The following is a 22,546-nucleotide window of genomic DNA, read 5'->3' as shown; positions in this document are numbered from 1 at the left end:
TACCACTTATTGTGTGACCTTGGTAAAAAAAAAGAAAAGGTCAAACCAGTGTTCACCTCTTATTTAAGATGTGGATAATACTTAAAACCCCTGTGAGCAGTGAGATAAATATTGGTGTGGTAATTAATGTGCATATTGCCAAATAGATTGCAGATATCAAGACTAACTCGCCTCATCTGTGATGACTTCACATGTGTTTGAAACTCACTATGGATTGAAGTTTCCAGAGCTTAAGAGACTTTTCCAGGTCTACGTTGCTAGCAAATGGTGAAACTAGAATGACTATTTAAGTCTTCTGACCATGAATCTAAGGCTTTTTGTTTATAGTGTTCTGCTCCTTCAGATCTATACCATCCAAAAATTTGCAAGCATGCTTTCTTAGCATGTCTAAATTTGCCATAATTATTTGCAAACATTGAAAGAAAATTATTTGGAATGCCATGTCCATAACAAAGTATTAGAAATAATTCACGTATTTTTGTTGACTTCCTACTCTATCTTACATATTAGTTACTCTTTATATATGTGCATATATTATATATTGTAATATGTTATATATGTTATTGCATTTATTATATGTTATCTCCCCCACAGGAGCACCTCCTCATGAATTCCTCAGAGTCCCAAGACTCTCTTGTCTTGAGGCTGGTTTTTCTCCAAGATCCTTTGTTTTATTAATTTATTAATTTATTGATTTATTGATTTTAGCGAGGGGATTTCACTTTGTCACCCAGGCTGGAACAAGGTCCTCTACTTTGAACTTCTACTACACAATTGTCCCCACACATTTCAAGAAATTCCCATCCTCTAACTATTGGTGCAGTCTCACCCTTCAAAGTCCATCTTCTCAGCCCTAGAAGTACATAACTCAGATTCATATCTGAGTCTTTAGAATAATCTTTCATGGGTTCCAACAAGACAGAGCAGAGGAGGCTTCCGTACTCTAAGTAGCACAGAACATTTCAAGGTGAGCATGAGCACTGCCAGGCTCTCTGAGGTTCCCTAAAGTGTAGTAGCACATCTGCCACATTACACTTCTGAGTGTCCAGTGGGATAGCTGTTAAATTACACGCACATCCTGCATGCCCATTTTATCCCAATATATGAATCCTCAGAGAAAGTTGTCTAAACTGTCAGTGGAGTCCAATCAGTAAGTGAAAAATTCTGTGAAAATTGGGACAAATAAGGTAACCATGAATGCTGGCCGGGCGCGGTGGCTCGCACCTGTAATCCCAGCACTTTGGGAGGCCAAGGTGGGCAGATCACGAGGTCAGGAGATCAAGACCATCCTGGCTAACACAGTAAAACCCTGTCTCTACTAAAAATATAAAAAATTAGCCTGGCGTGGTGGCACATGCCTGTAGACCCAGCTACTCAAGAGGCTGAGGCAGGAGAATCGCTTGAACCCAGGAGGTGGAGGTTGCAGTGAGCCAAGATCACACCACTGCACTCCAGCCTGGGCGACAGAGCGAGACTCCATCTCAAAAACAAACAAACAAACAAACAAAAGACAAAAACCATGAATACTGGCTTTCCCTGTCCAGGTGAATGTTTTCTGCCTGTGCCTTCATAGATAACGTTAGTGGATCACTGGGAAAGCCTGTGTCAAGAGTGGCCAACTAAGGCACAATTCTAAAAAAGACAAGACTATTTTCTGCAGTTTTTAGGATCATTGTCTTTAATACTTTTGTTGTCATTGGAAATTACACATTATACTATAAACTGATTAAGCATTGAATACATTATCATGTATTTAATAAGAGCTACTTCTGATATATTATTACTGGTGGCCTTTGTGAAACCTGCAAATTTTTGCCTCTGTGTGTTATTCTATTCTGTATCTGGTTCCTAGACCTTTATTAACATCCAGTATAGACTGAATAAAAATATTTTCACTTGATATAATTTTAATAACCTAATTTATACTTGTTTCTTTCATACATATTCATATGAAGACCACATAACCCCCAGAAAAATGGAATTTATGATATGAATTGATTAGTGTATCAAGCACTTGCATCAGATGCATACAAAATGTATGTTCTTCAATATGTACAACTTCTAAATCCTACCTGTTACTATAACAGTCTCAAAAAATAAAACAGCAATGGCAATGTGCTAGTTAATTTTTAAGTTTTACACATTAAAACATCTGAAGAAAGTAGGGAAAAAATATCATCTAAGGTTAGTTTATTATCTTATTTCTTTTATATGTAAAACTCTTGAAACTAAATCTTGCTTTCAAGAAGACAAGGAGAAGAAAGAAAGAATAGATAATATGAAAAGCATGTGACTACCTCCCATTAGAGGTTTCTTTCACAAAAATTAAGAAAAGGATCAGAAGAGCAAAATTATACTATTCTTATCATGGATAGCATACCTTAAGAGCAGAAAAGATTGGGAGGGGACGAGTGTTTACTATTCAAAGTGAAAGCCATCATGATTCTGCAAGGAAGAGGGTGTTTTAACTTTGCTTTGTGATTTGAGCATTTTACCAGGTTGTAAGAGTTGAAAATCTCTGAGTCTCATTCAGCCATGTAAAAGGAAATAAAGGGAAGGAACTGTTTAATGCCAAGTCTAACTGTCCTAGCATCTGTATTAAGATGGAGCTACCCAAAGTTCTCTAAAGTATGAGATCTTGGTGGTGAAAGAAAAAAAATCAGACTTCATTTTGCATTCTACTAGTCTCTCCTTCTGGATTATTCTTTACACCTTTGAAATGTCCAAGTCACTCAGGAATAGCTATTTGTAAGCTGCCACTATGAGATGACATTTAAAATGAATGAAAAAGATATAGACAACATCCTCTCTAAATCAACAAAATCAACCTTGGCTTGAAAGCTGGTGTGGAAAGGCTCGTTTTCTGTCCCATTCTTCTGTGCATATGACATTCTGCAAATTTAAATTCTGTTTCACAGAACTAAATATTTATTACCAGAGGAAAATAGATTATTAATTACAGCCAAAGGCTGCTTTGATTAAATATACAATTAATTAGCTATGCTAAGCTCATCCATCCCAGAGCTCCTAATATTTTCAGCCCGATGATTCTTCTAGTACTTTTAATTAAAATTGTTCTAAAAAGCCACGAGTTAGCTGCATGTGCACTTAAACTGAAGTTATCTCTGCAGTGTTTCACTGGTTTCCGTATGCCATGTAATTAATCTTTAGTGATTAAATGTACATAAAATCATCGGAGATGCAAAGTAATTTGTGCCGACATGGAACAATGGAGAGCTTTTACTGGGCCTTGGCAGGATTGTTTTATCTGCTGAAAATTATTTCAAAAGCATACAGATGTTAATTGTTTGAAGGAAGTAAATGTACAAAATTGTGCCCTTCTCCCCCACTCTTCCAAATGAAGCTAAATAAAATCAACAATATTAGTATAGAAAAATTTTGTGGCAATTTGAATTTAAGGATGTGATGACTCTATTTGGTGGAGATGCATCCACTTTGTTGCCCTGCCTTGTTTGCTTGCTGAGGCAAACATAGTGTCATGTAAAACATGGTTTTCAGAAAGTGCCGCCCCAAATATTATTGCCTCGTTGTACACGCATGCTCTCAGATAGACCTGAAACCTTCAGTTGGTTACAACTCTCCGTACACTCCAGTTGCTGTCTTACGGAAATCCTGTTTGAATCACTCATAGTGATTGTGTCCACGAAGGTAAAAGCAGGTAGGAACCCAGGCGGTCTTTTTCACTTGGAACTTTGTCCTATCTTATCTCAGTGGGCTGCTGAATTATTGTAAGGCAGCAACAGCTTTACCTCAAAGGTGGCCTACGCTGGAAGACTGGCAGGCACTAAGTCACCTCCTTTCTGAGCTTTTCCTGATTGACTTATATTAAAAAAAAAATAATGGGGGGCATTCTTTTTACCGAAGTTTTAAGCTGCATCGAGATTAATGCTTATTCAAGCATATGCATACATTATTATACATTTTTGGAACTGAGGTAATCCTTGGAGAGCATTGTGGTCTAACCTGTGCATTTTATGGAATTTTTTTTTTTTTCGCTCTGCAGCTGGAGTTTCCTTGTCCTGGGAACATAAGTTAGAACAATTATCCACGTGGTTATGAATGGGGATCAAGCAGTTGATTCAACACTTAATTGTAATATTATGAACTACTTACTGTATTTACTAAAAGGAAATAGGAGAATAAACTTCCCACCAATCATCTTGTTCAAGTTTTAGAGCTTCTATGATAATATTCTATTGATGTTTAAAAATAATTAATATGAATGTATAGAATAATCCTGGGTGTTTTTTCACATAGTGTCATCTTCAGCAAGTTGCTTAACCTATTTAGTTTTTTAACCTATGGGATGAATATAATAATATCTGCACCTGTAGTGGCAGACAGTACCAACCAGCATGTATGACACAAATAGTAAGCACTCAACAAATTTTTGTTACTGTTGTTATTATTATCTATCTCAAGATGCACTTAGAGATGCTCACGTCTATGAAATTACTGGGGCAAATTCCAACTATTCTATAGAAAATAGCATCAGTTGCTACTTTAAATGCATTTACTTTATTTTTTTGCCTTAGGTGTCAATCTACATTTCATTAATATAGAACAAAATATTTCTTTTCTAAATCTATGAATTTGAGGAAGTTGAGGGCATGGTGTTGGGAAGGTTATGGGCTCAAGTTCAGGCGGTTTTACTTGCGATGTAGAAGCTTGTGAATTTCCCTTAGGGCTTGGCCTTTCTACTGTGATTTCATGTCATCGACTGAACTCAACAAGTGTCAGGCTGCATTCAGATGGCAGAATTGATTGTTGAAAGTGATTTAAGCCTCCTGCTTCTCCTAGGAAACTGGCTGTTCGTTCAAATTTTGTCCTGTCCTTTCAAACTGGTGTGAAATAACATTCATCGCATAGGCACTAAGTTAAAAATGCTGGTATTGAAAAGCACAGTTGTATGTCATGCAAGTTCTACTTTCTTATGTTAATGTCCATGTTGCACAACTTCTATATATTCTCTTTGGTAACATACCTTTCTGAGTTCATATCCTACACAAAGGTATAATGATGCAGGTGGAGGACCCTAGAAAGTGTAAGTGTGTGTGTGTGTGTGTGTGTGTGTGTGTGAGAAAGAAAGAATGAGAAACAAAGGGAGAGATTGAATGTGTTTATGGTGGAACAGTTACCCAATTGACTAGGTGGGTAATAACTAGAAAAGTTGAGTTTCAGAATATTGGAAGAAGTAAATTTTGATTTCTAAAATAACCTCTGAAAACATAAGTCTTCAAGGGATGAGCAACATCTACTTGGAATGCCTTTGTATACTTAAAATTCAACCTCTACAGCTTGTATTTCTGCACAGTGTGGATTAATTGGTGGGAATAGATACCAAGGCTAGGCTGTTACAGAAAATCTGCAAATCTGAATCCATGGGGCCCACTGGAATCCATGTGAATGGGAGCATCAGCATACCATTTTACAGTTCTCTTCATCCTCCTCCAACTGTACTATCCACACTGTCCCTGTCTTGACCCAAGTACCCATCATTTTTCCCTCTAATTTCCTAAGTGGTTTCCCTGCTTCCATTCAGTTACATCTCACCACAGCCTTCCAAGTTTTATACCCCTAAACCTAAATGAGGCCACACTACTTTTCAGATGAAAGGTATTTTTAAAAAATCCTTTACCATGACCCATGGAGGACATTGGGATCTATGTTAAAGCTGTCTTTCTCTACGACTTCTTCCCCAAGACTCAGTCACCCCAGACCTCTCATGGTGCCCAGAGGACTTACTCTTTCATGCCTCAACCCTGGGGAATCCTTTCTCCCATCTGTGCAGTTTATGAAGTTCTTCATCTCATCAGACCCACCTCAAATGTCAAAGTCCTGGAGTCACATCCCGATAGCCCAGGCATAGTTAGTGCTTTGTGCTGTTGCAGAGCTGTTAATACCTTCCTTTTAGCTCTTTATGAGTTTGGTTACAATTATAGATGTATATGTTGTTTTTCCCAGATTGTGAGAGCAGGTGCCTTTCCTTGCTCAGCCTGTTACACTCATTTACACTCAACTTCCACAACTTTCAAATGGGGATAAAATACTTACCTCCTATGACTGTTCTTGGATGTGATTGAGATAATATAGGCCAAGGGCTTGGCTCAGCTCCTGGCACTCCATGAGTCCTCACTCAGTCATAACTAGTATTACTGTCATTGCCACTGCCAGGAATGTAATGTATATCCCCAGAGAGTAGCCTCATCTCTGTCACTTAAGACTTAGGAAGGAAGGAGGGAGGGAAGGAAGTGTTATGAATCACCACCATAGCACTGTGCTGGCTGCCCTAGCTTTGTTTTTATTTGATCCTATCTGCAACTCTGAGTGGACATTATTATCCCCTTTTCCACATGAAGAAGCAGAGGCTCAGAGAGTTTCAATAACTTACTCAAAGTCATACAGCTAGTCCCAAAAACTGTATTTAGGCTCAGTTCTGAGAGATTCCCACATTGATATTCTTTTCTGCTATCACAATGAATGACAGGGCATTGAGGTGTTTAAGAGCAGAGCAGCCCAGACCTTTGCTTGCCACTCCGAAATCATTTGTACAATATATTTAAGTCAAAGGAATAATGGGGACAACTGGGCTACAGAATGGAGCTGGGAAGTGAATGTAATGCAGTTTGCATTGTGAACATGGGTAATTTTAGTGACAAGTGCAATCATATTTGTTTAAACATGGTTCTTGACAAAGAAATGTATGAAAAGGTATTTAACACATAATTATTCTGAAGTATGCGCCAAGCACATTTTTAGGCCCTGAAACTACAGCACTAAATACAATTGTCAGTTTCTTAAAACACTGAATGCAGTGTGTTTTGTACAGAAGCATTTAAATAGTGAAGCATTATGTTGCTCTCATAGATAGGGTACAATGAACCTCTGGTGAAGATACTTTACCATCTTCTTTCTTGTTTTGACCATCTTCTTTCTTGTTCTTTCTTGTGGTAAATAATTCACTATCTCCTATTCCTTTTTGTGGTACAATTTACTTCTTTTATTTAATAAATAGGTATTTTCTAGCATGTGCTAGTGTGGCTAAGTCACAAGGTTAATTTCTACATCCTTTTATGCTCTCATTACAAAGATGGGACAAAAAAGATCTTGTCCAAGGGCTAAGAGCACATTTCCTCTTGTTCAATGGATATGAAAGATGAATAGCTCTGTCCAAATCCTCAGTTGTTGATGTTGTTTGCAGGATTTTTTTTAAAGAAATCTGAGTTGTTTAATGACAATGACATTTTTTTCCCATTGAAATAATTTGAATTTATTTCAAGTGTTTATATATGCTTTATACCTTTTATCCTTAGGCCTGTTACAGAAAATTTTGTCTCCATCTGAATTCCTTGTTATGTTTTAAATACTTGGATCTGATATGTCAGAACTTAATGAATAGGTTTGTTAATAATCACCTACATCAGTTTAGTATTATGTTAGGAAGTAAAAGGTCAGCAAGTAGTTGTTATCCAACCATTTCATCAGTGGGATCTTATCCAAAGATCTGAGTCATTTTTCACTGCGTATAGAGTCACTTGAGATATAAAAAGTCTTTTTGTAGTAATGAAGAACTCCCACAATTAGCCAGGAGGCAGCCATCTATCTTTTTAAATAGCTCAGCTTGGAGAGCAGGATATCAGGTGATATTCAGTGATGAACTGTTATGACAAAGATAAAGTAGGTGACACAAATCTGTGTTTTTTGCTTGTAGGGATGTGTGTGTGTGTGCATGTGCACACAGAGAAAAAAAGACACTCATAGTAGAGTAGGAATTTGTTTTTCTAGAGATATGCAACAGAAACACACTTTACAGGAAGCTATTCATCTATCAATTCCTTATAATTATTTGTGAACTCTAAATGATTACAGCATGGATCTATTTTTAACTAATAATAAATATAACAATATTTTGAAACATTTTATTTTTTTCAGTTTCAGACATCAAAAAATTATGAGAATAAAAATAATAATTTTAAGCTCCAGGAATAGTATAAAAATTCTCAAATATCATTCACCTAGGCTCCCCAAATTTTAACATTGGTTAACATTTTACATTTGCTTTAGGTTCTCAATCTGTCTCTCTCTCTCTCTCTCTCTTTCTCTCTCTCTCTCATTAAGTCATAAATGTTAACATCACCAGTAATAGACAAATAAACATGACATGCCTCCTGATAGGATAGGCTGAAAAGGACACACCACCACTTCTGGACATTCCTGCTCAAAATACATAAATACATAACCTGAGTCTAATCAAGACAAACATTAGACACACCCAAATGGAAGGATTTCTGCTGCTATAACAGAATACCACAGACTGGGCAATTTATAATTTTAAAACATGTGTTTCTCACAGTTCTTGAGGGTGTTAAGTTCAATATCAAGGTGCCAGCATCTGGCGAAGGCCTTCTTTCTGTGTCATAACATGGTGGAAGACACCATATGGCAAGAGAGAACGCCAGAGAGCAAAAGGGATGGGAAGGAGAGCGAACACATTGTTTTATCAGGAACCCAGTCATGTGATAATAGCATTAATCCATCCATGAGTACAGAACTCTTACAAACTAATCGCCTCTTAAAGTTTTCAAGTCTTAACACTGTTGCATCAGGGATTAAGTTTCTAACATGTGAACTTTGAGGGACACATTCAAATCATAGCAGGGATATTCCACAAAATAACTGTACACATCAAACAACTATGTAAATACTTTGTTCTATGATCTCAATAAAAATTATATTTTAAATTTCCCTTAAAATGTGTAAATTTGCTAAATCTGACAAACTCATAATTGCATTTTAGATGCAACTACTTTTGATAGTAAAGTTAATTTGCAAAGATAACAAATTTTAGCTCTTGCCACAGTTTTGTTAAAGTCAGAAGAGTTTCATGCTTAGCTATATCAGTCAGGGTCCCAGAAGAAAACAAATAGCATAATCAAAGGGTTTAATTGAAGAAAGTTTAATGATGGAACAGCTTACAAAGGATGAGCAGAGTCAAGATAAAGAACCTAGGGAACAGCAAGAGAGAGATGTTCTTACTACCACTAGACCTGGAGAGGGAAGGTGAGTCAGGATTGTGAGCAGATCCAAGCAAGAGCTAGAGTCTTGGGAACTGGATAAAGACCTATAATACTCTCTAACCATTGGCTTAACCCAACAGCAACAACAAAAAGTAGAGATCCTGGGTCAGGCAGGGGTGCCAAGACAGAGCTGGATGAAAAGAGCAGATCATGGATCTGAAAGACAAACCAAAGAACCAACTCATGTGCCCAAAAGCAAAAACTTCCATTTCTTTCATTAAGGTGAGGGGAAATAAACTTATTTATAAAGAGGTTAATAAAACTATGTTGTATTCATTTTAGTTTTTTTCCTCAGTAACAATCAGACCATATCATAACATGTTTCTTCACTATAGGAATAATTCATATAAATGTGTACTCTTCAAAGGTGTTAAGTGCTTTGATGGGAAAGCTTAAAAGAGAAGTGTGACAGTGGGAACAAGGAAAGGAAGAGAAAATACAGAAGGAGGGATACAAAAAAAAAAGACAAGGGAAAGATAATGAAAGGAAAAAGCAATTGTGACAGATACATCAAGATTGCCTATAACCAAAATTATTCATTGGTTCAGGAACAGTTTGGATGAGTTAACAAATAATGGATCCATAACCTCTTCATATGAAAAATTGAAAATGAGTCCTGCTTGCACTTGAGAATGCCCTACCATCAAAGTGCTCTGTAGAAGGGAACAGACGCAACATACTGGACTATTGTTGTAGCCTCAGTGTCACAGTCTATTAACTAAATGTAATAATAGGCTTTTACACTAGCTCATTGGGGTGCTGGGAGTCCTCCATTCAATACTGTTACATTACGTAAGCATTTCCAATGCATTCAATTATCTTAGGTTGTAAATGGATGTTATGTTAAACCAGATTGGTAGAGGCAAATCCCAAAATGTCACAAGTTATAGGTAAGGCAACAGTCTTCATTAAGGAAACACACAAGTCGGGAATCAGCAATACACAGTCAAGCAAGGGACCAAAAACTGTGGGTATATGGTGGGTCTGTATTTCAACTCTTGTTGCTCTGTCTTACAGGGAACATTGTCAGTAAGAGAACAGACTGCTGGAGGTTCAGGCTGCCTGGGTTAGATATCACTTATTTTCATTTGTCTGAGAAAGCCAGCTGCCTGGCAAAGTCCCTGGGGATTTTGGAACTAAGGGAAGCTGCAACACCCCATACCCAGGGTAATGAAGCTCCCAGTCTCTCGTTGTGCAGACAGAAAAGCAGAAGAAGCCCCAGAATCACTTTAGGATAAGTCTACTCATTGTGTCACGTGGAATAATCACCATATTCTCTTCCAAAAATGCAATTATAGCACTGTCAAAAGCGGAATACTGGAGTAAATGGACTTCAGGGTTGATGTGATCTAACATTTCCTATGTACTTAGGTTCTGAAATTATATGATGAACACAAACCTACATACCAGTGATTATTTTGTTTATTGATAACCTTTTTTTAAAGGTTGAAGTTAATTTTAGTCAGGTTTCTTTCATACAATTTTGCAGATTCCTATTATGTGACTTTTCATTATAAATACATTTTACACTATGCTATACTCCATTTATATAACAATGTTCAAATAGAGTCAATCATACCAAAGTTTAGGAAAAAACAGTGTGCTGAAATTTCTTAAAATTAATTTGAAGATTGTATATGACAAGTGTTTTGATGAATATAAGGTTCAGATTATCTTAAATTCCTTCTCTACCAAACATTTTAGCAGCAATTTAAACATTGTTTCTTCCTTCTGTAAAATGTCACCAGATTGTGCTTTGGCAACACCTCCCTAATTATCAAATAGAGAATTTATTCTGTGTCACTTAGGGACTTCAGTCAAAATTAATTCCACAGTTACTAGTGAGGGTGGGAGATGTTGTAGACTAACCAGGATCATGTCCAACCAGAATTATAATACGCAAGTATTTTATACTTATCCTCAATTTGAAATTTGGTTATATCAATTGTCCCTAATCCTTGGAATTCTATGCTTCTTTTATGGCACATTCTTAAATTTATTCTCCCTTGAAAGTCACAAATGCTTAGAAGCCCTTATTTCTCATGAAAGGCGTGGGGGTTTGGAGACCCTCATCATTCCCAAACAGCTGACTCTAGAAATGGCTTCTCACTAGAGTGACTGAGTTATTCATGCACTTGTTAGCACTTCAAAAGAAAAACAAAAAAGACTGTTTGTTTCCTGATATCCAAGAAAATTTTGCATGTGGTTGGATTGGAAGGAATAATCAAAGGGGAACAGCTCAAATCTAAACCGAGACCACTAGTCACTCTGGGGAAGTTATTGAAGAATGGCCCAGATTTTGCAAAAGGCCCAGATATCCAAAAGGGTAGATTATTCATTAAACAGAGGCTTCATCAAACATTACTATGATATGGTTTACATATGAAAAGCTCTCTTCTTTACTTAACATTCACAAGTTGCTTATGGATTAATTAGCCCATCTTCCACAAGAAATGTATTCGCACATCTTTTGCATTGATCACTGAAAAGTGATTGCTTTTTCTTTATCCAGTTAAGATTATGCTATCAATATAATGAGAAATAATAACTTTTTAGAAACAAGATAATTATTTTGTATCTCTAAAAATTTATATGTGTGTAATACAAGCCATCACTTGAATTATCTAATCTTTAAGGATATTTGTGCTGATCTGAATTGGTAAGTGCAGGGAGAAGGGGAAGACCTCAGAAAATGGTTTCCTATGATCAATTTTTCTTCCAGTTTCCTATCATATGTTTACTTGTTAATTCATTTGAATATATATCTTATAATTGATTCAAGTTTCATATGATTAAGAATGATTAAGACTACTCTCTCCACTTTTATCTAATCCTACATTTTAGTTTGTCTCGGGACAACCACATGTCACTATTTATCCTAGAATTTCTCTCATTGGCATCGTCCTTTCCTCTTTTTTTGTTGTTGCCAATTTTGAAAACCCCTTGTTGCATAATGTGTTTGCTTTTTTATTTATCTCAAGTCCGGTGGCTAAATCATCATTTCAGAGTCCAGTCTTCCCACCCTGGTACTACTAGCCTCTTATCAAATATCAATCGCACGAATCTTTTTAGTTGTACACTAGTTGCCTGGTTACAATGGAACCAAATCAGTCTGGGCCACAGCTATCAAAATGCCAGAAGTTATGGCAATAGAGGAAATTATTGCATATACTACTGCTGTTCGTTATGACACCCTATCCTCTCAATCATTCGATTTAACAACCCTTTTGGAAAAAGGCTCTTTTCTTATGGTATGCTTAACTCAAATTGCGATCTTTCCTAAAATCCTTCTGCATGCAAACTCAAACTCCGTAACACATGGGTTTTGTTTTCCTCAGTTTTGCTCCTAACCATATTCATGTGGTTTTTCTTTCTCCTGAAAATCAACTCATCTGTATTCCTCTCACAAAAGATCTTCCCACCTTTTACTGGACACCCAAAAATATTGGGTGTCTACCCTTAACTACCTATTTTAAATGGGACTCCTTTAGTGGATAGTTTCTTCATCTTTAGTCTCATCTCACAAAACAATTTAAAACTTTATGTCATCCATACAAAACTAAATTTAAGATTGAGACAAACGAGTAAGAGGGAAGAGGAAAAAAAGGAAGGTGGAATGAAGGGTGAAAATATAGTGGTAAAGAAATAGAATAATACGTAAGGATCTGGCAATATGGCAATATGAAGTACCAAATATCTGTTATTGGTTTAAAAACAAATCACTTGAAAAAAAGGAAGTTTTGCTGTTGTTCACAAACTTCTCCTAGAAAACTGTAGATATTCTTCCCATATAATTCTTCTCTCTAGCTGCAACTGATGATAACTGAGCAGAGCAATTGCCAGAAAATCCCAATTAAGCGATTCTTTTCTTTTCTTGTGAAAGGCATAATATATAAAATGGTGACCTTTTGGTAGGCTAACAGTATGTTGATGAACTTCAAGTGAAGTGAAAAAAAGTATTTAGTATTATCAATGCTTGCATTTTCTAAGGGATCATGTGTAACAGTAGAGCCTTTAAAGGTCATAGACTTCTTTACTTTGAGAGATATTAAATAGCTTATGAAAATAGAGGTCAGCTGCATGATAACTAGAAGAAAAGAGCATTCTCCAATAGGGAAGTAAGATCTTGAGATTACATTGACTGTCCTTTTAAGATTGTATTTGATTGTTCTTAGAGAAAAGAATGAAATTTGCATATAAATTTCATGATAATAAATAAATGAGTGTATAAGTCATATAATCAATAGCCATTGATCTTGACACATGAACGCTAATATTGTTTGCATATACTAAGCATTACAATAATGATTTCACAACCTAAAATACCTTTCAATAAATTTTATATTTCCACAAAAAACTATAATCTTCTGGATTTTGCAAAAGCAATCCTACTTAGCTTACCGTAACACAGGTAAATAATCATTATCAGTAGGAATCTTACATTTTTAAAATAGCTGTTGCTTTGAAGATCACTAAAGCAAATAAATATTCTGAACACCAGGACTAGATTAACATGTAAGGCTGAGGAAAAATGAGCCTTGTCTTGTCTTGGGGAAAAAAATAGATGAATGGCATTTATCTATCTACTACCTATTGACACACTTTGTGCATTAGTAGAATTTAATGTATAACTGGAAGAAACCCTGGTCACAAGCTTTTCCCTTTACCTTCAGATACTGCATAAAGGTCCCTCAAAAAAGTAGTCTTATTTCCCTCTACCACTATTAGGGTTTCCTCTTGATACAGGGCTTATAGGAAAAGATAACATGTTGACACCGTTCCAGTAGATATATTAAATAGTTGATAAGGCCAGGGGTGGTGGCTTATGCCTGCAATCCCAGCACTTTGGGAGGCCAAGGCAGGTAGATCACGAGGTCAGGAGTTAGAGACCATCCTGGCCAACATAGAGAAACCCCATCTCTACTAAAAATACAAAAATTAGCCTGGCATGGTGGTGCGTGCCTGTAATCCCAGCTATTTGGGAAGCTGAGACAGGAGAATCCCTTGAACATAGGAGGGGAAGTTGTGGTGAGCTGAGATCACGCCACTATACTCCAGCCTGGGCAACAGGGCGAGACTCTATCTCAATAAATAAATAAATAGTTGATAACAGACTGTGTGACTGAGATTTCTTTTCACAGAGGGAAGGGTGTAGGATCCTGCAGGAACAGATCTTCACTAAACTGAGGGTACATCATGAAGTAGGAAGGCTGGGGACAAAAGAGCAATTTTTACCTACTGCATCAATTCTCACAGAGCAGTTTTACCTACCACTTGATTATCTTCCACAATCTGGAATTTATAAATACTGACCACAATATGAAACACAGGGGATGATACTATTCAGTGAGAGGGGCTAGATTTTATGTTGTGCTTTTTCATTCTGGGATTTCTTCTATCATCTGCTGTCTACATGTCCTCAGGGGAGGCAGTAGTGGCCCCGGCCCAAGCACCTGTCATACAGCAGGAGCTAAAGGAATGAGTGTGATCATGTCCATAGGTGTCTCATGTCCACATACCCTCATGTGCCCCAAGTCAGGTATTCCAAGGTGTATCAATGAAAACTCAGCAATAATTTTTCAAGTTTAGTTCATGGAAAAGAGTATCAAACAGTGAATACACAGATTAGTGAATGTGTTCACACTGGGAAACACCCAGTCAGATCTCCACCTGGGCTGTCTTACTAGTGATTCAAGAGCAAGAACTGAATTGGGACATATTTTGCTGTTGAAGAAGCTTAATTGCTCATTTTTTGAAGGCACATTAACTCTTTCAGGGTCCATTGAGTAAATTAGCTCCTCCAGGTCATTAAGCCTGTCTCTACATGACGTGATGATTTCTACCTGCCATTGTATCATTTACCCCAAAACGCCCCACACTTGCTCTGAGCACACACATATTCCTTGTCTACTCAGGGAGAGAGAATGTGCTCATTTGAATGTCAGCAGTTTCTCTACAGCTGCAACTCAGTGACTTCTTTTGCTTCCTTTTTAGGCACCCAGGGATCTCTAAGGGTTTGCTGGTGCGTGACAGTTATCGGTGCCTCACCAACAGGCGGGTGGCTTAGTTTGCTGTCTGGAAATGGTATAATTTCAGGGATATTGGGCACGGTATTGTGCCACTAGATAGCTCTTCATATCTGCAAAAAACAGCATTATTGATTCATCTGGGGCGAGAGTCATAAAACTCTTTCAGGATTCTAGAGTCCTTTATTAAAACACAACTTCCACTAAAAGGCTGTGTTATCAGGACTCATTTTAGGGGATTAAATTGACAACTATTTGAGCATGGTCTGTATTGCCTACCACAAGGTTATTAGGGAAAGTGTGTAGGTGTTTTGACAGCCACAAAGGCTGGGAAACATTCCTGGCCCTTGGTAAGCTGGCATAGGAGAGTCCCACAAAAAGAATAATTTTTCTCTCCCAAATGACAATGGTTTGTGCCCCTGTTGAGAAGCAAGAAGTGAGGACAAAGGCAGACTTCACCTCTTTCTCTGTAATGTCTAGAGCTACCGTGGAGAGTCATGAATTGGTATGAATTAAAACGAGTAACCAGTGGGGACATAATATATTCATTCAGAGGATTTTTAGAGCAGTGATTCTTTCAGGAATATAAATATAAAGTCAGAATCTTGTGAGTATGCCAATTCTGATTCAGTAGGTCCAGGGTAGGGCCAGGGATTCTATATTTCTAATCATCTCTCATATGATGCTGATGCTGCTGGTTCACAGACCACATTTCAAACAGTGAGGATTTAGGATAAAATGCACGTGGGCAATCACATGGTCTTGGATTAAAACATTATGAATATGGAGGAAATTTGACAATACCTTAAAAAATTAGATCTTAGGCAACTAAGACCTTGATTAAATATTGAAAATCTCACAGAGACATTGATAAATCATGAAAAAGTATGACATACTTAACATTTCCTCCATCCGAAGACTTCGGTGACCCTTTTCTGAAGCAGATGTGTGATTTAAATTTTTAAATCTTTACTAATGGTTCTGCTGTTTTACTCGTTAACCAGCTCCAGATACTTTATAAAGATACAGAAGTAATTGTTGTTGTAATCTCAGGTACTTCGTCATGTTGGTAAAGACGTCAGTAAATATTAATATCTGATTAAATATTCCATTACAAAATTCATGTCAGAGCTGGTTGAAACCTTTCTCTCTACCTTTTATTAATCTATCACGACAGCCTCTCTGATCTTTCCTCTGAGATAAACAACGTCCTCATATGTTTGTAGGTCAATGGGAAGGATCTTTCGAAGGCCACCCACGAAGAGGCAGTGGAAGCCTTTCGCAATGCCAAGGAGCCCATTGTGGTGCAGGTGTTAAGGCGAACACCTCTTAGTAGACCGGCCTATGGGATGGCTCCAGAAGTGCAACTCATGAATGCCAGCACTCAGACGGACATCACCTTCGAACACATCATGGCCCTGGCCAAGCTTCGGCCACCTACCCCTCCAGTGCCAGACATCTGTCCATTCCTGCTCTCAGACAGGTATTTTTCTGTCATTTCTTCCAAAGCCCTCTTTGTTTCCATTTGTCACATAAAGCAGATGTTGGAAAGAAGCAGCTCCCCTAGCAGGTTGACAGTTATGGAGACAGGCTTCCCAGCTCTGTTTGGAAAATGTCTCCCCTGTTTAGATATGTGCAATTAGTTCTCAGTGGTCCCTGCTAGCTACTCTCCCTAACCCACATGGTTGCTTCACCTGGGTAATCATACTTGCTAGCTGCTATGAAAAATTCTGGCTCTGATTAGTTCATCTTCATATTACTAGCTGTCAAAAGCCTCATGCTACTCATGAACACTGGTCAGGGAAATCACTTTTCTCACCAAAGCTGCCAAAAACCTTATTAAGACTCATGTGGAAGTGGCATGTTGGCTCCACATTCTCCTCCGTGGGCCACCTCTCTCTCTTCCTTGCATTTCTCTTCTTTAAAGAGAAGCTAGGAAATTAATTTAATTAAAGTGCAACTCTCTGAAGAAAGCAATTACCCAACATATTGAGATATAAACAAAGGATTTTGGCTGTCAGAAAGTAAATATAGTGCTATCAAATAAAGATCTATTCAAGGAATACTTCCTACAGATGTTTGCCCAATTTAAAGGAAGTCAGAGAGATTTTATTCAAATAATCCTACTTGAACAGTTTTAGAAGTATGCTTGTCCAATTCATTGTGTTCTGTGAGCTTTCTAGCAAATATTCAAACATTGAGAGTTTGTAAGAGCAATAGTCTCCTTAGCCTGCATTTTCATCACCTACTCCAATCTGCTGTCTACTTTGTAAAACATAGATCTGATTCATGCCACTTTCCTGCCCTTTGATGGCTGGCTCCCATAAGCCTGTTTCAGTGGGTCACAGATGTACAGTAGAATCACCTGGGAACTTTTAGAAGCTGTATCAATACCTGAATCACCCCTTAGGCCAATTGAATGAGAATTCTTAGAGTAAGGCTTAGGCATCGGAATTTTTCAAAAATCTCCCTAGGCAATCCTAATGTGCATCCAAGTTTTGAAAACACTCCTTGAGACTTCAAGTTCCAGGAGGGTAGGGGATTTGTTTGTCTTGGGTATCTCTTTATTCATTCATCCGTTACCTTTTAAATAGCCCTTTGTGTCAGACACAAATCGTATGTGTCAGGCATTGGAACTAGATGCTGGGCATAAAACTTTGAACAAAAATAAAGTCATTGCCTTCTACAGTTTATATTGTACAGGGGTAGTTGAACAAAAAGCAAGGAAACAAATATATATTATTCATTAATACCGCCTAAAACATAGTAGCCATTCAATACTTCCTTGAATGAATAATAATAGCTAGCTTGTATTAGCTAACTTAACATGCTTTCAGTATTATTCCAAATGTTTTGCATTTATCGACTCATTTAGTTCTCACAATAATCTCATGATGGAGTGCATTATATTATCAACATCCTATGTCTAAGATGAGGGAACAGATATTAAGTAACATGGCCAAGATTACATAGCAAAAAAGTAACAGGGCCAGGCTTCTAGGCCTAAGAGGTCTGACCCCAATGCCTACTTCCTTAGCCAGTGCATCTTGCTGCTCTTCCTAGGTGCTGCAGACCTTAGCTTAGAGACAACCTCTTCTAGAAAACCTCCTAGGGCTGCAGTGGGTCCACCCCCTACCATGTGCTCCCAAGGTTCTATATTTTTCCCTTAATTATTGCACTGTATTAAAATTCCCACTTTGCTGCTTTCCCCAATTAATAGGGCAGAACTGGATTTTGTACACCAACATATTTCCAGCACTTGGCCTGGCATCTGGTAGCCACTGAATAAACGTTGAATGAATAAAGTCTTCCTCACAGCAGGGCTCCCGTCTTACTATCTGAAAGACAAGGGAAACACATCAGATGTCCAAAGCAGCAAACTTCAGTGTTCCAACATCCCAAATGGGCTATGTGGACCCAGTTCAGCTTCAAGCAAGGAGATTTATCTGGCAGACACAAGGCAAGGTGCTGCCTCTATTACTTTACCATTCTGTCCTACACTAGTTAGACCTGTGTGGAGCTGACAGCCATAGATAGTAGTGAGGAGAGGCTGATAGAATATTTATGCTGACCGTCGTATGAGAGCATGAGGATGGGTCTCTTGCCTTTCAGCAAGGGAGAAGAGAACTAATTGATACTGCTGTCTCCAATTTTTCAATAAGGTCCACACTGTCAAGGCTTAGAGGTCTCATCCGCAACCAACTAGTCAATTATATTTAGGCTTTTTCAGTGTCTTTAGAAATAGAAAAGACCTTATGCCCTTTGCTGTTAAACTATTCTTAGTTTTCATATGATACGATGTGTGGTCTTTATATCAGAACATAATAAATTGAATAACATGTTTACAAACTATTTAAAATATTTCCTAAAAGTTGAAATACATAAAAGCCACGTGCAACACCCCATATCCCCTCATTTCCTTAATGTAATCTGCTCTCTCCGTCACTAAGAATTTTCCAAAGGTATTATGAAACCTTTCGGCTTATAGGAGTTTCCACTGATTGATCGCCATAAATGCTCTTTAATACTTGTGTATATGTCCTTGATCAAAGAGGAGAAAATGTGCATTATGAGGGAGAGTGAGAAAGGGGGATCTTAAGAAAGAGGGGAGGGTACAATGTGAGCACATTTTAGAGTCTGAAAAATATGTGCTTTTGAAAATGGTTTTCAAAAAATAGTTTGCAGCTGTGAATTACGAAATTGTTAGTGCTTTATGACAAATACCCCTTTTTGAGTAGACTGCAATCTCAAATGCCACACACTCACGTGTCGAGCTTGTCACATTCGGTGGAATGGAAGCAGGCCAGAAAGTATCAATAAAGCATCATGGACTGTCAGAGATTTCACATCAGTCTCTCCACAGAATACAACTCTGACCACAGGCCCTTATTCCACAGAAATTGCAAACCAATGGACTTCCCATAGAGGGAGAAAGGAAAGCGATTGCTTTTTCTGAGCTGTAGTTTGTTTAAAGGCTAGATCACTACAGGTCTTATTCCAAAGCAGAGTAAACTAAAGTGAAATTCTAAAATCAGTTTTAATCTTGAAAACAACCCTTTTAATCTATGCCTTTCATATTGCTATATTCCCCATAGCTGCCATTCTCTGCATCCAATAGAGCATGAATTTTATGAGGACAATGAGTATATTTCCAGCTTGCCTGCTGATGCAGACAGAACAGAAGATTTTGAATATGAGGTAAGATCATTTTCACACCACTTCACATTTCTTCATGAAGTTATGGTTGAGGGGTTTTGTATAACAAAGAAATTAATTTATTACAGTGAGAAATGTCTTGTCTATTACATATCTAGAGTAAGATCTTTCAAATACTATTTGTTCTAGCTATGTGTCTCCAGTGTTTTATGCATATTGGAAAATATCTTTATAGTATAAGCTTAAATATAATTTGCTCTTATTTTGTTGCTTTTTAATAAATAATATTACAACCACTACATTTTAAAAATTTGTTCTATAATATATGTGGATTTCCAAGTAGACTTTGAAAAATGTATTTAAAACAAAAATTGTGTTTACTGTTTTCATTTGTTGTATAATATTCTAATTTTCATTGATAAACCAAATTTTATTATATTGTATTCTTTGGAAATGCAATATTCTCTTTGTGCCTCTGGTATGTACTCTAAAGAGCCATTTCACAGACTTCCTAGAAATAGAGATGGCCTCATGCCCTTTGTTGTTAAACTATATTTATTCTTCACATGGTCTAATGTTAGAATATCTGTACTGTGATATATAACAATTCAAAAGTCCATTCATTAATTATTTTAAAGCTCTCACAAAAGTTAAATAATGTATCCTAATATTTCCTCTGCTTCTGCAGCCTGTGTATCTTTGAAAGATTTCAGACTACTCTGACATTTAAAAATAAAATAGATTGAGGAAGTAAAGAAGCTTTGGTAAACAGGCAGAGAACTCATGATCACCTGCCTTTTTAATGCTTCAGGTGATGTCATACAAGTTCAGCTAAGTGTTCTCTTCGACTTTACAACCAGGAAATCCTGAAATCTCTTCCCTTAGGAGGATCTGAAATCAAATAAGGTAGCTCATCTAAAGCAAATAGACATTTGTTTGAAACCTTCTCCCCACAAAAGTCATTCCTGGGGATTACAGAAATCATTATTTCTTTGCAGCCAAAACTTAGAAGGATGTGAAATGACACCAGGTAACTGAATAGATGGTTTTGTCATTCTTGTGTTGTTCATGTTAAGTTTTTATCTCCTCTTTATTAAGTTGATTGAAAAGTTTTATTTTCTAAATCTACTCAGACCCTGGCATGCATTACAATATCCATTGCTTTGTCTATTCATGTAAAATAAATTATAAAATTGAGTGACTTATCCAAATAATTCAAGATTCTTATGTTTTCCTTTTAGTTAATGAATATTTTGGGTTTGGGGACTGGAATTATCTAGATCACTTCAACTTTTTATTTGGATATCTTATAGCTTTATTAAAGTAAGTCAGTGTGCTGAGAGAGGGCATAGGAGGAAGATTGTTTAGGCTAAGCAAGTTAACAGTAAAAGCCCTTTTAATTAATAAGCATGTCATTGAAATATTACAGTACAGACAGATTTCTTTACATTTATATGGAGCTTACTGTAGCTGAACCACATCCTCTTTTTTGGCCAATATTAATCCCCAGCAGAAGCCAGCATCAGGATGATGTCAGTGGTGAATTCTCAGACAAGCTTTCTGTAGCCTGTAATCTCAACTAATCACAGCATCATAGTCATTAATTTGCTGTCAGCTGTGATTCCGTTGCCAAAGCCCCCTTTCTGAGTGATTGAAATAAAGAATGCTCCTGTGAAATTCAAATAAGGAAGGAGTTGCTATGACAGTTTTCAATCTTTAGAAAGGATGCATTTGAGAACAACATGCATGGTTAAAGGTGGGAGTGGAGGCATGGGATAATACCTCCAGAGAAATTTACCAGATTCAAGAGAGAATAGTGGTTCTGCCCAGCACTCCTCAGTCTGTTACCGTTATGTGACACACACATAGAGTGGCACATGCCATCCCTTGTGGCTGCATCAGATTAAACTGCAAAATCTAGTCAGTCAGTCCACTGCTATCATTGGAGCCTATGGTGGACACCATTAGGCTCATTCAGTGAAGACATTTAGAAATGCTACTTCTGTCTATGTGTTGCACTTTTACTGTTGCACCTAGAAGCAGACTGATTTGATGTTTCTGTGACCAGCTGAGATGACCCTAGCTCCTCTAGGAGCTTCATCAGAGCCCTATAGCTCTAGGAACAGGATGGATGAGCACCTTAAGGAAGTACCAGTTTTGTGCCACTGAGAGAATATTACAGGAAACTGAGGTTTAATGGCCAAGAAGGCGGCTTCAGCTCCGAAAGAGATACGCATTCCTCTTCAACCTAAACATGAGCACAACTAGGAAATCAAGGAAGCAGAAAGAAGACTCCTTTTGCATCTGCTTTCGTTCATTTGTACCATAAATATTTAATGAGGACTTAAAATGTACCAGGCAGTTATCTAAGCATGGAATTAGGAGGCTCCTGCCCCAGTGGAAGGAGCTTCTAGGAGAAGGAGGTCAACAATAAACAAACAAGTAAAGACATATTCTTTTCAATGGTGAGAAGTACTAATGGAGAATAATAAGAGTGGTGTTACCGGATGTTGCTCTCTTATACAGAGTGGTCATGGAAGACTTCTCTCATAACAGAACTAAAGAATATAAGAGATCTAGCCATATGAAAGGAGATTTTCAGAAAGAAGGAAGGGCAGGTGCAAAGGACCTGAAGCAGAAGCATGCTGGAGTGTACGAGGAGTAACAAAGAGGCCAGTAAGAGAGTGGAAGGGGTGAATTCTGAGAAAGGAGGGCATATCTTGAGGAGCCTTTGGCTTTGACCGTGGTATAGGAAGTTGCTTTGAC

General features: G+C 37.5%; 1 protein-coding gene across 2 annotated transcripts in view; it reads left to right on the top strand.

The window, feature by feature from the left end:
- The window catches only part of PDZRN4 (PDZ domain containing ring finger 4), a 136,774-nt gene that overhangs the window by 52,368 nt on the left and 61,860 nt on the right, over window positions 1-22,546 (top strand). For both annotated transcript variants that reach the window (XM_011999060.1, XM_011999062.1), the window contains 2 exons: window positions 16,351-16,607; window positions 19,720-19,822. In XM_011999060.1, coding sequence (XP_011854450.1) covers window positions 16,351-16,607; window positions 19,720-19,822 — 360 coding nt within the window. The remainder of the gene's footprint in view (window positions 1-16,350; window positions 16,608-19,719; window positions 19,823-22,546) is intronic.

Source organism: Mandrillus leucophaeus, unplaced genomic scaffold (genome assembly GCF_000951045.1).
Source record: "Mandrillus leucophaeus isolate KB7577 unplaced genomic scaffold, Mleu.le_1.0 Scaffold580, whole genome shotgun sequence".
NCBI classification, from domain to species: domain Eukaryota; kingdom Metazoa; phylum Chordata; class Mammalia; order Primates; family Cercopithecidae; genus Mandrillus; species Mandrillus leucophaeus.
Note: the sequence above shows the minus strand (reverse complement) of the source record. Positions and strands in the feature narration are given on the sequence as shown.